The 18603-nt window shown below is 42.2% G+C and overlaps 1 protein-coding gene across 1 annotated transcript in view; it reads right to left on the bottom strand.

Annotated features, from left to right (window-relative positions):
• Nucleotides 1-14110, bottom strand: part of Srp72 (signal recognition particle 72) — a 29318-nt gene extending 15208 nt beyond the window's left edge. The window contains exons 1-10 of the mRNA XM_052735232.1: nt 13963-14110; nt 12441-12561; nt 10518-10641; nt 8634-8777; nt 8445-8556; nt 7026-7057; nt 5353-5477; nt 5198-5255; nt 1775-1906; nt 258-386 (exon numbers count right to left, since the gene is read on the bottom strand). Of these exons, the coding sequence (XP_052591192.1) occupies nt 258-386; nt 1775-1906; nt 5198-5255; nt 5353-5477; nt 7026-7057; nt 8445-8556; nt 8634-8777; nt 10518-10641; nt 12441-12561; nt 13963-14071 (1086 nt within the window). The 5' untranslated portion in view covers nt 14072-14110. The remainder of the gene's footprint in view (nt 1-257; nt 387-1774; nt 1907-5197; nt 5256-5352; nt 5478-7025; nt 7058-8444; nt 8557-8633; nt 8778-10517; nt 10642-12440; nt 12562-13962) is intronic.
• Between the last annotated feature and the right edge of the window lie 4493 nt (nt 14111-18603).

Raw genomic sequence — 18603 nt, 5'->3', positions numbered from 1 at the left:
TCAACTCCCTAATTCACACTGAATGGAACTCCAAATGAAAAAGCATTCTTTGGAGTTTATAAAAATATTTACAAAGTACAACATATAGAAAAAGTTATAACTTAAAAGTCAACTAAAATGACGCTGGAACTCATTGGTGCAGTACCTGTGAGTTTGTGGGCTGTTACAGTGTAAAGCACAAGCTTGTACACTACAGTGTAATGAAACAGCTTCAACTACCTGACATCTCACTAAGCATGCAAGTTTGATGTCTTTACCTGAAGCAGCTCTATTGCTTTTGTATGTTGCTTTTCACGGCAGAGCTGGGCAGCTTGGATTAACACAGGCAAGAGACGCTCAGGACTCTGGGACTGCAAGCTGGCAGATATTTTTCGGCACTGTTCTGCCTAAAAGATGCCCCTTTTATTAATAAGTATATTAATAAAATTAAACATTAAATAATCCAAAATAAAGGGATGGGGTAAACAGCTTTAATTAAAACAGTAGGTGCAAAAATATGTAGGCTTAAGCACATCAGTTTATAGCATCCACCTCATATTTTACTGAAAGGACAAGACTGCTAGTCTTGAATTTAAGAGAGTCCTAAAAGCAGTAAGCAAAAGGCAAGGTCTAAACCAAACCAGTAGTTCTCAATCTGTGGGTCACGACCCCTTTGGGGGTCAAAAGACCCTTTCATAGGGGTGGCCTAGGATTACTGGAAAACATGGACATTTACATTATGGTTTACAACAGTAATAAAATTACAGCTATGAAGTAGCAGTGAAAATAATTTTATGGTTGGGGTCACCACAACATGAGGAACTATACTAAAGGGTCACTGCATTAAGAAGGTTGAGAACCACTAAATGATCCTCTGAAACCAAAATTCTAGGTAAATGAAATTCAGAATTTCCTTCCAAAAGCAACACAATCAACAGAACAGCCACGGAAATACACTCCTTGCTGAAACATCAAGAAAACCTGACTCAGCTCTAAATAATAAAAACATTACTGCTTCTCATTTTTGGACTAAAATCTTGTGCTTTATAGTATGAATTCAGAATTTAATTAGGATACAGAAAAAGAATTGAACTCCTTGGGGGCTGGACAGATGACTTAGCAGTTAAGAGAACCTGGGTTCAATTCCCAGCACTCACATGGTGGTTCACAACCATTCATAACTCAAGTTCTAGAGGATCTAACACCAGGCAAACATGTGGTGCCCAGATATACATGCAGACAAGACACGTAAAATAATAATAATGTAAAAATAGTAACAAATGCTTTTTTTTTCTTCCCAGAGCTGAGGACCAAATTCAGGGCCTTGCGCTTGCCTAGCAAGCGCTCTACCACTGAGCTAAATCCCCATCCCCCAAATGCTTATTTTTTAAAAAAAGAACTGTACCCCTTAACATTTATAATTTGTAATGTCCAGTAAAATGAAAGTAGGATCTTAGATCTGACTGATGTCTTTAATGATTCCATTTTAATTCAGAAAGACTAGCAATGAACGGAAGGGAAGGGCTGGGCATGTAGCTCAGTAGTACATATAAGGCTGCGATCAACCACCAGCAGTTAAACAGGGAAATGACAACACCCTCTCCGTAAAGGCACTAACTTTCTCTACAGTTAGTAAGTCCATATGCTTACAGAAGTGGGTCAATTACTTGTTTAGCACAATTATTAAAACTTACTAATACTAAAGAAGGAAAGAAGACAAAATGGAGAGAGATCATACAAATACTCATAAACCCAAGTAGGACAAGGTCAGCCAGGGAACAGATTTACTGCTTACCTGGTTTGTATACATAGCCAGCAAAGCTTTGTTAAACTCTATGGCTTGCAGTTGTCTCTTTGAAAGCTTGAACTCTACTCCTTCTGCATTGGTTAATTTCACTTTCTTCTTGGAGTCAAAGACATTTTGATCCTGACAAAGAAAAGTTTGCCGACCATTAGCAGAAACTCCCACTTTGGCTTTTGTGACTCTCGAAAGCCTTCCCTTTCCACTCATTTATTTCAAATAAACACGACAAGAAAGCTTGGCTACATCTACTGGCTGCGGTGCCTAAACTAACAAGATGTGCACATATCTGCCCTGGTTTTTGGCTCATATATATATAATCTCTGCAATTCATATCTACCAGACACATATTTTCCCCAGTCTATCATAGCTATGAAAAGGCCAGTGTGAGATTCTTTAAGGAAGAACAAAATTTTTGTTTATCTTCCCAATGCTGGATGCTAGTTTTGAGACCTTTTGTTTTTAGTTTCTGGTTTTCAGACAGGGTCTCACTCTATAGTCCAAGGTAGCCTGGAATTCACAGCAGTTCCCTGCCTTGGCTTCTCAAGTGCTAAGATTACAGGAGTGAACTACCATGCCGTCTATAATTTAAATGAAAAGTGAAGAAGGTAACAATCCTGCTTCAACTGTGCCGAAGGAAATCGCTAAGTCTCTGAAACAGACATCCCATCTAGACTCCACTGTCAGCAGACAGCATGCATGTAGTACAGCCACTATTTTCCTTCCCCAAGAGCCTCCTCAACTAGGCAGACCCATGAAGAATCGATTCTGAAGCTTCCTGCAGGGCAACCATGAACTTAGCACTGAGGCTCTGAGTTCAACTCCAGTTCTTCAAAATGGGGGTGAGGGGCAGAACACAAAATTATTGAGCATCGTGAATTTCTTAAGAAAGTAAGACAACTAAGCCATAAAGCGTTCTGAAGACAAATAGTTTCTTTTTCAAAGTGCTTTATAAAGCAACTCATTTACTTGCAAGCATGTTCTTATTTTTATTTGTTTTTTTGAGACAGAGTCTTAGATAGCTCTAGCTGGCCTTTAACTCAGTATGCAGCTGAAGATGGCCTTGAATTCTTGACCTTCCTGCCTCTACCTCCCAAGTGCTGGGATTACAGGTATGGGCCACTACTCTTAAATACCTGTGCTTTTGAATTAAGTCTTCTACTAGTTTAAAGACTAAAACTCAAAAATAGGGCTGGAGCTATGGCTCAGATGTTAAGAGCACTGGTTGTTCTTCCAGAGGTCCTGAGTTCAATTTCCAGCAATCACATGGTGGCTCACAACCATCTGTAATGAGATCTGGCGCCCTCTTCTGGTCTGCAGGCATACATGCAGATGGCACACTGTACACATAATAAATAAATCTCTAAATCCTACTTTTTCTTAATGTGATGCTTCAAACTAGTTTGAAGCCAGAAGCAATGGTGTGCCCCTGCAGTCCCTGACAGACAGGAGCTGTCAGGAGGACCCTTGAGCCCTGGAGCTCATGGGCAGCCTGGCTTAACAGAGTGGGAATCTGAAAAAAGGAGGTATTTCCTAGTTAGTGCTCAGGTATTAATTACTGTTTTTATTTTTATTTTTTTTTATTTTTTATTTTTTTAAAGATTTATTTATCTATTTATTATGTGTACAGCATATGTGACTGCAGGCCAGAAGAGGGCACCAGATCTCATTACAGGTGGTTGTGAGCCACCATGTGGTTGCTGGGAATTGAACTCAGGACCTCTGGAAGAGCAGCCAGTGCTCTTAACCTCTGAGCCATCTCTCCAGCCCTAATTACTGTTTTTATAATTCAATTCTTTATGCATGCCAATTTGAGACTTTTCTTAAACTTTGTCATAACATTTTTAAAAAAATTTATCTTCAAGACTTTTCATGTTAGTATCATTTAATGTAAACTTAATTCTTTTTTTTACTACGTACCATATCTGTTTGTTTTCTCATCCCTTACTCCTAAATCATACACATTTCTTCATATGTACATATGCTGTTGTTGAACCTTTAAATCTTCAAGATTTGTCTAAATTGCCAATTCAGAGACTTTTTACGAAATATAGTAGCCAGGAAGTATGAAAGGAAGGTATTAAAACACACATAATTATTTTCAGTATCAGGATGAGGTGGGTTGTCTCCCCATCTACCTGAGACAGGATCTCACCATATACTCCAGGCTGGCCTTGATCTCCTCATTTTCTTGCCTCAGCTTCCTGAACCCTGAGATTACAGGCACGCACAACCATGCCTGGCTTTTCAGGATGAGGTTTTAAACTATAATGATTAAGGACCTAATTTTCTTCTTAAATACTACCTATTACATCTAGTATTTCGAACAAAAAGTAAAAAATATTAATGTGAAGCCAGGAATGATGGCATATGCTTTTAATTCCAGCACTTAAGAGCAGAGGCAGGTGGGTCTCTGTGAGTTTTAGCCCAGCCAGGTCTACGTTGTGAGTTCCAGGACAACCAGGGCTATGTAGAGAGACCCTGACTCCAAAAACAAAACAAAACAACAACAAAAAGTGAACTGAATAAAGACTGATGTATAAATTATATTTAGGTGGAGATGTATATTTAGTATTTCATACATTCTCTTCTCCACAATTATATGTCTGATAAAAAGTATTCATCCTGATAAACATTTCCAAGTCATGTATTTGGCTCAACTCAAATGTTAGCATCAGTGTTTGGAAACCTAAGCCATTCCACTATCCTACATCTAGAGCCCTCTATCACAGCACGAGAGAGGAACAGTGAAGTCCAAGGGACAGCCTTTGGAATCAGAAACTGGTATCTGAATCCATGTTCTAACTCTTCCAGGCAATGGCCTCATACAAATGGCTTCTTTCAGTCCCTACACACCGAAGATAAGGAACAGCATGGCAAATCAACAGTTGCTTCTCTTATTTTCTACTGACTTGGATTTCAAACCTCAACTTAAATTGTTTTTCCGTTTAAACAATGTTCCACATGGTAATTAATTTGATTAGCATAATACTCTTAAGTTACAAGTACCTATAGCCACTCCTGTAATGGCTTACAGAGGGTAGGTGGGTAGGACAAACCACCTGCCCATACCCTGTCCCCCATAACTCCCCCCCCCCAAAATTTAGACACAGAAAAGGAATGTAAAACACCCACGTACTTGAAGGTCCAAACTACTTATATTTCTAGCACATGGATAGTCTTCATTATTACCATAGACAGGAAATATTTTATTAAAATCCAAGGCCTACAACTACAAAAAAGTTTTACTACTTGAATAAACAGGGCAAAAACACCAGTATTATGAGTTAAAATACTCTCCATTATGATTTTGTTACACCTAAATTTGTCATGGAAAAAAGAACACATCCTAAAAAAAGTTGGAATAATATGTTCTCAGCATAAAACACACATGTAGAAAAACCATAGAGTTCATACCTTATTAATGGTAATGATGTTATTTGCGATTACAGCAAGAAGTGCCACATCTGTTGGCCTGTGAACAAGCAATAGTTAATGCCAAACACACTTTTAACAGCCACAAACAAAAGCTTCATCCCCGGAAGGACACTTCATTTTTTTTAACAACTCACTTCAGTTTGATGATCTGATTGTAAAGCTGCAGGGCCTCCTCTGTCCGACCCTGAAGCTGCAGGATATACGCCATTTGACCATGAATGATGGCCAGTTCTGCCTGTGGGTCTTCCTCAGCCCCATCCTAAGCATAAAAAGAAACATCTACATAGTTTTACCAAGTGATCCAGACATTTGAAATATAGACAACCTTTATGAAGTTATGTAAGGTCAGGACTCTTCCCTGAGAATCAGCTTTGAGATTCAGAATTGCCACTAGAGAGAACTGTTGAAGGGAAAGTGGAAAGGAGCTCTTGAACGAACATGGTCAAAAATGCAGGAATGCAAGGTAGTGATCACTAAATGTATTATAAAAAAAGTAACATGTTTGCGATAACATCTCCTCAAATCTTAACTGTTTTCTTGCAAAACACACATTTAAAAAAATGCTTGTCAAGACTGGATGGCTCAGTGTTAAGAGCACACACTGCTCATTGTAGAGGACCTGGTTCAGTACCCAGCATTCAGATCTGGCAGCTCACAACTGCCTGTAACTCTATCTCCAGGGAATCCAAAGCTCTCTTCTGGATTTGTTGGACATCTGTACTCACACACATAATTAAAAGCAAAATAAATCTTAAAACAACAACAACAAAAACAACAAAAGACTTGGCATGTTATAGAATACTTCCTAGCATTTGTGAGGGCTCTTGGTTCAATTCCCGAGACCTAAAAAGAAAAGATGTAGATGGCTTTCTTAATTGATGCCCCAAAATTAAGCTAATGTAATTGATATGCTGAAGGACTGGCTGGTGCACATTCCTAATGAATATTCAAAGGTAGGAGGCTATATTCTTTATGCATGTGTATACATATTTGTGTGTGCACACATGCATGTCTGTACATGTGGAGGCCAGAAGACAAACTTGAATGCTGTTTCTTGGGTACTATCTATTTTAACTTTAAAAAAGATTTTATTTTTAAGTGTCTGTGGGTGTATATACTGTGTTCATGGGGTGTTGCAAAGGCCAGAAGAGGATGCCAGATCCCCTGGAACTAGAATTACAGGTGGTTGTAAGCCATCTGACCTGAGTACTAGGAACTGTATTTGGATCCTCTGCAAGAGCAGCAAGTGCTTTTCAACTTTTACACCCTCTTTCTATCTCATCTACTTTCTATTTGAGACAGGGCCTCTTACTTGCTTGGAAATTGCTGCTCAGGGTAGGCTCCACCTCTGGAGGGCTGGGATTCAAGTGCAAGCCACCGTGAATTCACCAGGCCCACGAACCCAGCAAATCCAGTCATCTCATCAGCACACACACACACAGCAAGCACTTCACAGGGGAAGCCACTTCACAGGGGAAGCCACGTCCCAGCGCCCAGCACTCTACTAACCTAGCACTACGCTGGTGAAGGAACACTGGCTGGGTGGGTATGATTTCATTTGTTTTTGATAGAGAAATGCTAAATCAAAGTATTGTAGAAAAGAAGAACAAGTGTGAAAAGACGCTCGTCTCAATACAAATCACAGAGAATGCTCAGAGTTGCTGAAGACGAGTTCCTAAAGAAAATTACTATCTGATTAGGTAAGAACCAAATGCATGATACCATCTATCCCACAAAGTTAACACACTGCAGTGAAACTTCCCACTATTTGTTACAAGTATAAAATTTGGTTTTACTGAATACTTACAGAGTCTTCTGAAAATGAACGGCGACAAAGATCTATGGGAGAAAAAACGGTAAGTGGTTTTAAAATTATCACCACTGGGCACTTCCTATTCTTTTCACAGTTCCAAAGAGCAAAAACTAATTTCTGAGCAGATTTCAAGCAGTCTACCAGCTGAGATACATCCTCAGGCCTAGGTGTGTGTTTGTTTGAATTTTCTAATTTTAGATGTGTATTTTGCCAACATGTATGTGTGTGCATCATCCATGTGCGTGGAGGTTAGAGGAAGGCATCTGGTTCCCTAGAACTGGAGTTACAGATGCTTGTGAGGTACCACATGGATGCTAGGAACCAAACCTCGGTCCTCTGGAAGAGCAGCCAGTGCTCTTAACTGCTCAGCCATCTCTCCAGCCCTGCCAGCAGCCTTTTTCTGTGAGGACCGGACTGGGAATGGACTCTCATTGCAGGCAAGCCCTTTACTGACAACATTATTCACCCCCAGCTCCCATGACCAGTCTTTAACAACATACAAACTCATGTTGTTTATAAACTCGCTCTCCTAAACATCCCTCCAATTGATCTTTATGCAAACATATACGCGAATCTTACCTAACTATATATATTTTTTAATTCTAGAAGCAGAATTCTTGGATAAGATAGTATACCATGTGTGTGCTTGGTGCCTGTGGAGGCCAGAAGAGGGTGACAGATCCCCTAGACCTGGAGTTATAAATGGCATTGAGCCAAATTTGAAATTTTGCTACATATCACCCACGCCTTCTCTCTCCTCTCCTTCTTCCCTGCTTTCTTTTCTACTTTGGTGCTGGAGACTAAACCCATAGCCTCGAGTATGCTAGCTGTAACCCCAGTACCCTGTTTTTAAATTAGAGGCTTCAAAGCATGAATACATGTGGAAACACATTAGATGGCCTAAAATGTCCTTGAGTGGTACTACAAGTATTTACATGTATCAGATTTATTCTGTGTGTGTGCGCGCATGTGCATGTGTTTGCACATCATGTCATGTGGAGGTCAGAGGACAACCTGTAGCAGTCAGTCTCCTTCTGCCATGTGGAGACCGGGGGCTGAGCGCAGGCCATCAGGGTTAGTGGCAAGTGCTCACTGAGCTCTTTCCCTGGTCCTTCACTGGTTCAGGAATCATTTTATTACATACTGTTTTGGTGTTAGGTCAATTAATTTACATTTAGTACTTACAATAGCCCCTTCCAAGACCTGCTCTTCAAAATTAAACTTCAGAAACTACTTTGATTCCTGAACAGAAATTGAGAGATGGCCAATGACATAGGCTCGACAAACTTCTGAGACTTCTCACTGTCCCAGTAACTTCCACTTAATAATTTCACAAACATGAAATCACTTTTTAGAGATTGTCTAAAGTTATACATCCACACCGATTTACAGGAAGCTTTAGAAACTGCCAACCTTCAGCCTTTTGTAGGGTTTTCATGGCCTGGCTCAGCTGGCCTTGCCCTATCAGTGCGCAGGCAGCGTTGTAACAGAGCTCATGTGTGCCTTCCTGGAGACCCAAGTTCTCCTGCCAGAGAGAAAAACGTCAGCCACACAGTAAACGGGAACCCTTTGCACGGCTGTAGGGAGCAGACGGACACTCACCGGAACCACTTTTTCCCAAGTGCTTTGAGCTGCGACAACTGCAGACAGGTTCGTTTTCCTCTCCTCGTCATAATCGTCCTGGGAGTTCCGGACAAGGTCTCTATACACGGCCAAGCACTCGTCATAGCGCTCCAAGCGGTACAGCTGAGGGCCAGAGCACACAGGTCAGAGCTGACTAACGCAGTCTTGCTTTTAGACCACACTAATGCTTTCTAGAACCAGTAAGGAAGGAACATAGAAACATAATGAGCAAGCCAATGGTTTATCTTTTATCTTTTCATTTTCAACTAGTTTTGTGAGCTAATATTTTTAAAAATATGACATGCAACGAATCTTTATTACAATACACATTTGTAGGTGTGGCTACATTTAGAAAAGCAAGTTCTTTATCGTAGTTAAATGCCTAAAGGCTGTGAAAGGAAAGCTTTCTATAGAAATCTATGCTGTTACCTGAATTACAATGATCACACACAAAATGATTACTAAGTGCCAGTAAACAGAAGAAAAATTCAATGCTAACTAAAGACTTAAAATTTCCTAGACGTTCACTATATACACCCCTTTACTTTCTTTCTGTTTCTCAGAAATCAGGTATGGAACATAATGACAGTAGTACCAAGTTCATACAACTTAAGTCTTGCTTCAGTCAAGTTGTTCTTAAAGGAAGGTAACAGGGCTGGGCGTGGTGGTGCACACCTTTATTCCAGCATTCAGGAAGCAGAAGCAGGAAGATCTCTGGGAGTTCAGGCCAGTCTGAACTACACAGCAAGTTCCAGGTCAGCCAGAGCTATAAACTGCCTTAAAACAAAATAAACGGCTGGGCAGCAGTGGTGCACGCCTTTAATCCCAGCACTAGGGAGGCAGAGCCGGGCGGATCTCTGTGAGTTTGAGGCCAGCCTGGTCTACAGAGTGAGATCCAGGACAGGCACCAAAACTACACGGAGAAACCCCGTCTCAAAAAAATCAAAAAATAAAACAAACAAACAAACAAACAAACAAAAGGGCAGTAACAGCTGCTACTCTGGATCTATTAGTCCACTATGTGTACAGAGACTGGTTCTCTTACTCTGTGATTACCCAGTTTACATCTCTGTCCTCTCATCATTAATAGCACTTTCAGATCAGGCTTAATTTTGTCTCAAATCCTTTAAGAATATTTTCAGGGGCTGGAGAGACTGCTCTGCGGTTAAGAGTACTCGTTGTTCTTACAAAGGACCCGGGTTCAATTCCTAGCACCTACATGGTGGTTCACAACCACTCTGTAACTTCAGTTCCTGGGCATCAGATACTGTCTTCTGACCTCCATGGGCACAAAGCAAGCATGAGGTGCACATACTATACATGGAAACAATACTCACACATATATAAAGCTGAAAAAGCCCCCCAAATTCTTATCCTTCATTATCATCCTATTTTAAACTTAGAATACTAGCCGGGTGGTGGTGCCTTTATTCCCAGCACTCGGGAGGCAGAGGCAGGCGGATATCTGTGAGTTTGAGGCTAGCCTGGGCTACAGAGTGAGTTCAAGGAAAGGCGCAAAACTACACAGAGAAACCCTGTCTTGAGAAAAAAGAAACAGAATACTAGTTAATATTAGAAATACTGTTTCACCTATGTACATAGCTCACTGGCCTTTACCGTTCTAACCAGAAGTCACATTTCATACAATAACCCTGAGGAAGTCTTAGCTTACAGAATACTAGACACACAGCTCTTCCAGTGAAGAGCAAGAACATGGAATACACCCAAACCTCAAGAACTGGTTTGGTGGCTAACTTTGTCGAGCATCAGGATGGGCTGGATTTCCCCATCCCTGCTCCATGTTATGGGGAAGGCCATGCCTACTTGGGATGACTGTCAACAGGTATTTAAAGCAGTAATTACCACTTGTCCATAAAGCTCCTTTAGTTTGTCTGTCTGCTGGTTGGCACTTTCTATTGTCTTCAAGGCATTTTCAATTCTGTTCAGCCTGTACTCGCAATATGCCTTCTCAAAGGAGAGAGAGTTACTGAAGAAAAACAAAACAAAACAAAACAAAACAGCATGTGATTAGTATCTAATAATGTAACATTCTATATTACATTAAGTCAATAGTTCTCAACCTCTAAGTTTTGACCCCCAAAGACCATCAGAAAACATGTATTACAATTCATAACAGTAGCAATATTACAGTTATGAAGTAGCAATGAAAATAACTTTATGGTTGGGGTCACCAAACATGAGGAATTGTGTTAAATGGTCGGGTGGAAGCATTAGGAAGGTTGAGAACCACTACTCTAAGCACTTGATACATGTTAATCTACTCAACAGTCACAACAAAGCTTTGTGGCTCGCCTCCCAAATCACAGAGACTCTTAAAGTGGCACAAAGTACTACATTCATTTCCTCATCTACTCTTCTTTCTATGAATATTAAAAAAACTACTAGTATTTGGAAACAAGTATTAAAGAAGTCAATCATGGACTAGCTAAATACACAATTGCCTTAGATACAAAGACAACACAAACACTCAGTTGGTAAGAGTGCTTGCCTAGGATACACAAAGCCCCGGCCGGGTTCTATGCCCAGCACCTCATGGCTGGATGTGGTGGTCCATGCCTGTTATCTCAGCACTGGGAAGTATAGGTTGAGATCAGAAACCTAAGCTCTTCCTCAGCTACCTCAGGAGCTTGAGGCCAGTCTGGGAGACATGAGACGCTGTCTCCAAAGGAAAAAAGCTTCTTAAATCTACCTAATAAAATAAGCTATATGATGCTTGTGTTTTGGTTCACAAACCAAATAATTATCAAAGAAAAAATAACTAGAAGTAAAATATTGTATTTATAATTAAGTAACGAGTAAAGATACAAGCAAGCAAGCAGCATTTAAATACCCAGATTTAAAAAGCTCATCTACACTAATATGATATCTAAAATTCATTTTGAAGTTTCAGCCAAAATCTCCCACTCAGAAAAAATTTATCAAAGCAAATGCAAAAAAGTAACCATTCAGGAAGTTCATGCTCTGTGAAATGATAAAACAAACAAACAAACAAACACAGCCATCGATAACTGAAAACAAACAACTGAAAGACGTCAGCCTAAACAACTAATGGAGCTAGGGCCAGAGGTCGGGCTAAGGCTGCCCCATTGTCTTAAAGCCTTCTATCGATTTAGATGTTTTTATACTCTAAACTTACACATCTCTATTTGATAGATACTCCACCTTTGGAAACATGGTCTTAGTATATAGCCCAAGATGGCCTCAAATGAGATATTTGCCTCAGCTTCCTGAGTGCAGGATTACAAGCATAAGTTGTATATCTAGCTCTTTTCACATTTATGTTCTGCATTATGGTTTGCTCCTTCTTAGCAGTTCCAGAGAGACAGCTGGGGACTGTGGCATTTACTTGCAACCCCATCATCAGGAGGCTGAAACAGGAGGATTGTAAGTTTGAGACTAGCTTGGGCTACATTGTGAGTTCCAGGCTAGCTCGGCTCAGATCCAGAACAAACAAACATGCAAATACAAAACAATGAAAACCCAGAAAAACAAGAAACAAACAAACAAACAAACAAACAGAAAACCCCAAACCAAAACACCTATGAAATTCTTCCAAGAGCAGAACAGAACAAAGGTTACTACTGCTTCTTCCAATTTCAGAAGGACCGATGACAAACAAAACCAAAACCAAAACCAAAGAGAACAAAAAAAGAGGGCCAAGAAAGTAGGTCAAAAGTAAGTGACCAGTGCAAGAAAACAATGGGAGAGGTTACACAACTCTAACAAAAGTATTTCTAATAACTGTACAGCTAATGGATCACTTACTTGGCTAACACTTTGGTGTGAGTATTGATGACATTCAAGGCTTCTTTGAAACTTCCATTCTGGATAAGGCAGACAACTTTACAGTGCAGGGCGGTTACATCATCCTTGTTAATCTGCAATACTAGAGAACAATTTCAGGAAAGTCATTTTTAAATCCACGCCTTTCCCCCATTTTTACTAAATAAAAATGGCAATATAGCGTGCCTAACAAATGTGAGGCCCTAAGTCCAATTTCCAGCACTGCAAAACAAAAAGTACAACGTAGACACCATTTATCTTGTGGAAATGTTCCAAAGAAATACTCAAAACTTCCCTTTCCCATAAGGAGATCGAAGAGACGTACAAATAACTCAGGCGGCCTAGGTTCAATGCAGGTCAGTGTCAAAATGACTAAGGTCATAGCTGCCCTTGCTCCTGGTCAACTACAGGAGTTCAATTCTCAGTTTAGGAATCAAAGGGATTTCTAGAAATTAACATTTACTGCTGAGGTGGCACTCTTGGCTGATCGAAGTATTGCTGCAGAGTGTTACACTGCTACTATGTATTGGTTGGAGGACCGGTTAAGGGCTACTGTTCACTCAAGTAAGTTTGGGAATCAAGGATTCTAATTAGTAGCTATTCCCCTCAATGCACTGGGGTCACCATCACTATTTTCATAGTAACTCAAAACCCCAAAGTTGCCAAGTGTATGTTGCTGCTAAACCCTTTACATAACTATTGCTTTGCACAGCTAAACCATTTGGCAGTTACATTACCAAGCCTCACACACGCAGGTGCATCTACTGAACAGACTACGGCATGGCCATATTACAGGCATGTAGTGGAGAATAACAACGTATGGAATCTCACACTGAAGACAATTCAATGAGAAATGATCACTTATGAGGGTAAGAACACAGATCAAACTTTTCTTCCTAGGTTATTTTAAATGTCGTACTCACGCGGGGACACACACACACACACACACACACACTCACTCTGGCTAAACACCACGGGGGAGACTCTGTACGTGGAAACGAATAAATGGTAGGCTGGACATTCACACCTCTCCCCTTGAGAGCGTGCAACACTTCCACCATGTCTGCAACACGGATGTTACGTATGGAGGAAGGTGCCTTCTCCTGCCCCCTACTCCTGCCCCAGCCCCAGTCAACAAGTCTCCTCCACGACACTGTCTGGATCACTTCCCTCAAGATAACGAAGAAGAGGAGTCAATCGGACATCCCCGCAAAAATCCGGCAGAGGTTGAGGGATCAAGACCAATTTGGAAGCGGTTCCGGGCGCCGCGGTCTCTTTAAGTCCCCCCTCCCCCTCGCGTCGGAACCCGCGGGTACGGAGGGAAGTAAGTACACGTGGCCCTAAGCAGCCGGGCTCGGGCCGCCGGTGGCCGCCGGGCTGCGACCCGGCCCCGGGCTTGGGGCTGCGCCGGAGGACGCAGCGGTCCCCACGGCGCTGTGCCCAGGGGTCGCGCGCTGGACCCGGGCGGCGTCCCCCTGACGGCCCCGGCCGCCCCGACACTCACTCTTGTTGACGGTCTTGAGGGCACGCGTGAAGTCGCCGTTCTGGCCATAACGGTTCACCTCACTCCACAGCGCAGGCACCGACACCCCGCCGCTGCCGCCGCTCGCCATCTTGGAGGAGACGAGGGGGTGGGAGGAGAGGGGCGACCTCTGCCCCGGAAGAGAATCTCGAGGTTGGCCGGGCGGAGGAGGAAGTTGGCGGTTGCTAGGAGACCGGGAGTCACGAGCGCGTCGGCCCCAGAGCTAGCGTCGGAAGCCGGTCTTCTTAGGGTCTTGCGGCAAGAAATTTGTTTACCCAGTGACTGTCACTCCTACTCCCGATGAAAAGGCGGCTGGAGGGAGCGGGCGTCGGATTCAGAAGGGGCTCACCGAAATTGTCAGGTTTTTTTTTTTGTTTTTCGAGACAGGGTTTCTCTGTGTAGCTTTGTGCCTTTTCCTGGAACTCACTTGGTAGCCCAGGCTGGCCTCGAACTCACAGAGATCCGCCTGGCTCTGCCTCCCGAGTGCTGGGATTAAAGGCGTGCGCCACCACCGCCCGGCGAAATTGTTAGTTTTTAAGATCCAGTTCAGGAGCAGAGGGCTGCAGCCCAACCGGGTGAGAATGCCCACGTTCTGAACTGGATTCTCCAACTCATGGAGATGCCACATAGTAAACTACTTCTTGGAGGACTTCCTTAAAGTGTTTCTTTAAAGAAACTTGTTCATGTATCCAGTCTACATTCTGGTTCAGAGAGCCAACTTCCTTGTGTGGCGCTGGAGAGCAGTCCCATAAAGCAAATGCTCTCACCATCAGCTACACACTCGGTACAAGACTGTGTTGAGCACTGATCCTTCAAGTCCCATCTCACTCTTACAGTCCTGAGGCCAGAGACCTTACTTTGTTTACTATCACTGCTTTTTATGTACCTAGGAGACCTGTGCTAAACCTCCCTTCACTTCCCCCAGTCAACCCCAGGTTCTCCTAATGGCGGTTGTTACTCAGCTTTTTGGTTTTTTTTCTCGAGACAGGGTTTCTCTGTGTAATAGCTCTGACTGCCCTGGAACTCGATTTGTAAACCAAACTGGCATTGAACTCATGAAGATCCACTTCCCTCTGCCTGGGATTAAACGTGTACGCCACCACTGCCAGGCTGTTACTCAGCTTTTAAACCACTATTTATATTTCTTGTCTGAGTCAAAGGCTGAAACTGTCTAGCCAATGGTCATAAGGTGCCTGCCAACTTTATGCACTCAGCGTAATACATCATGTTGAATTTGAGAAAAGAGTATCTTGGATCATGATTTCACAAATTTCAGCCCACGGTAGGTTGGCTTTGTTGTTTTGGAACCTTGGCCAGGAAGAGCATCATGGTGGGAAGCTTGTGGTAGTCACCTAAAGCTGCTCACGTAATGATTACTGGGAAGCAAGATGCGGGAGAAGTCCCAGTCCAAATGTCCCCTTTAAGAGCACACCCCGACTAGGTCCCCACTTCTAAAACTTCCACCACCTTCCAACAGTGTGACAGGGACCTTTGGAGGACAGCTGCTGGACAGACACTAGTTCTGCATCCCCATCTTTGGGAATATGCACTTTTTTCATTCAGTGAGTATTTCAGTGCCACATACATGCCTGTGCTAGAACTTTACAGTTGCTGAGATGAAACAAAATGTCCAGTGTACTTGGGTTATGTACTACCTAGTTGGAAGTGATAGACAATAAACCAAAAATATACTACTAGGTGGTGGTAAGTTTTATGGAAAAACTGATGATCGGGAATGAAAGGAGACGTTAATCCCCTTTTGTTCTCTGTATTTTTTCTTAGGAGAACAAAGTCTATCAAAAGTACCTTGTCACTGTTCGATATTAGGATCATTTAAAGTACTGAAGCTCTAATTCAGTGGTAGTTGTTTGCCTAGCACACACGCCCCCGAGTTCAATCCCTTCTACAGGGGTGGGTGATCCCAAACAAAAATCAACCAAAATCAACAACCAAAACCAAACAAACACACCCCCCACCCCACCCCACCCCCGTGCACGCCCCCATACACACACACACCAAAATTTCCAAACACTACAATGGACTGTTTAGCAAAGACTTTGTAAGGGCAGAAATCCAGCTTTACTCATCTTTGCATCCTCAGGACCTTGTGCATGTTATAGGTTGTATTTGTGGGAGGTCTCCAGGGAAAGAGAAGCAATGGTGCATGCACGTGAAGACTTGTAATTAACTTGACAGCTACAGAGGTTGAGAAGCTTGTAAGTATATGAGTAAACTTGGCCACTCATGATCCCTGAGAAGCTTCCACACATACTGTTTTACACTAACTAGCCCATGAGACAAGTGCTATTTAGCCCCACATCAGCCTGAACTGCCTTTCATATGCTGGGACCACAGGTTAACCTGCCCTAGGGATTCCCATGCTAAATAATGGCAGTCTGGACCACAGCTCAGAAACAAACCTAGCTGATGATCTAGTTAGGGTGGTTTTCATGGTGAGTTAGTTAGAATTTCATTTTCTATACAGGATGTTAAATAGATGTAATATAGTCATTTGCCAGGTTTACATATATTATTAACTCACTTGATTTTAGGTTATTTATTGAAGCAACAGAAATTCCAAGAAAAACTTAAAAACCAGGGCTGGGGATGTAGCTAGTTGGCAGAGTGCTTGCCTAGCATTCACAAAGGCGTGGGTCCAATCCTCAGCACCACATAAACCAGGTGGCAGTGGTAGGAGGATCCGAAGTTCAAGGTTACCCTCGGCCATAGATCAAGTGTGGGGCAAACTTAATAAAAACTGTACTACTTGCACACTTAAAAATGTTTCTCTACAAACCATGGAAATGATGAAAGTTGATGTACATTAACAAAACATACTTTGAGACACACAAAACAATTATACTGAAGACTTATACTGCATATTAAAAGAAACTAATGAGCTAGAGAAATTGCTCATTGGTTAAGAGAATATACTGTTCTTCCAGAGGACCTGCATGATTCCCATCACCCACATTAGGAAGTAACCCCAGTTCTAGGAAAATCTGACAACTCTGGTCTGAGGACATTGATACTCACATGCACATACCCACACCTGGATACATATTTATAAATAAAATTTAAAAACAAGTGGTAAAACTGATGATGACCACTGCTTAATGGATGATCCTATTAACTAGTCTATCCATGCTTAAAAATGTGCCAGTTAGGTGGGGTCTTCCACAAAGGGGTGGTAGAGCAGGAACATCAGCACATGGCTATGGCTGTTTAAGGAACAAACAGTAAGCCTGTCTAGATGTTAAAAACAATGTAATTCTAATTTCTAGGAGACCCCTAGGCATAGCAGAAACTGTGATGGTTACTCTTCACTGCCAAGTTGACAGGACTTATAATTACCATGGAAACATACCGTTGGATGTGCTGGTGAGGGTGTTTCCAGAAAAGCTTAAGTGAGCCAGGATGACTCATGCTGAACATGGGCAGCACCACCCCATGAGCCAGGCCATGGACAAGAGGGAAAAGCAGAGAGGGAGCTGAGCACTAACTAGCATTCACTCACCTTTCTGCTTTCTGACCCTGAGAGCACATGACTAGGACTTCTGCCAGCATGCCTTCCCCACTGTGAGCCAAAATAAACCCACCCTTTTAATTAGTTTCGGTCAGGTGTACCTAACAGCGTGAGGGAAACGTTCAGATTTCTCTAGAGTTTACAATCCAGCAGAGAACGATTATAGCCTCCATGGTTATGTTTTATGGACACTGAGAATGAAGACCAAATAACCAGCATTTTAATGTTTGTGGGGGGATAAGTGATTCCTCCTCCCAAGGCCTTGTGCATGCCACAGAAGTGCTCTACCACTAGACTATATCCCCAGCACCTTTCCCTTTCTAAGAGGGTCTCACATGGCCTAGGCTGGCCTTGAACCTGGGAGACTCTTGAGTAGCTGGGATCAGAGTTTCATTATCAGGCCTTGCTTACACCAATGACTTTTAACCTCTTGTCCACAAACAGGCTTTCAAATAGCTAAGGAACCTGTGAAATCCAATGATTTATGGATTTTTCTTTTTTCGAGGCAAGGTTTCTCTGTGTAGACCAGGCTGGCATCGAAATCAGAGACCCACCTGCCTCTGCCTCCAAAGTGCTGGGATTTTCATGTGCCACCACACCTGGATCAGTCTATGCATTTTTTTTTTTTTAAATAAAGAGCCAAACCTTTTCAGAATCTATGCTGCAAATGAGAAGACTGCATTAGTCTTAGGGTGATCGAAGGCTCAGGGGAGAATGGGGGCCTGTAGGCATCAGGCAAATGTTAAATCTTAACTCATTTGTATAGAAGATAGGACAGTGTCAATTCAAAGCCTAGTCAGAAGTTACAATGGACAAGACTTGGCAATTAAGGTTGTGAAAGGTTAGAGAAGATCAAGGATGGAATCTAGTTTCTAACTTGGCAGACAGTGAATGAGGAGCTGAAGTTACAGGCACTATGGTTTTTATGATGGTGCCCATGGGACAGACAGGCAGAAACAAATGGTTAAACATACGAAGTCTAGCAGTACAGAGCTAGGAGTCATTCATTCTAGCTTTAGCTTAAAGTGTTAAGTTCACCTAACACTGCTAAGAACTTTACAGTAAAGGCACCAATACCTAAGAAAAGGGTGTGAAGA

Source organism: Peromyscus californicus, unplaced genomic scaffold (genome assembly GCF_007827085.1).
Source record: "Peromyscus californicus insignis strain IS unplaced genomic scaffold, ASM782708v3 Scaffold_13__1_contigs__length_99412109, whole genome shotgun sequence".
NCBI classification, from domain to species: domain Eukaryota; kingdom Metazoa; phylum Chordata; class Mammalia; order Rodentia; family Cricetidae; genus Peromyscus; species Peromyscus californicus.
The sequence above is the reverse complement of the archived record's forward strand: the minus strand, read 5'-3'. Positions and strand labels throughout refer to the sequence as shown.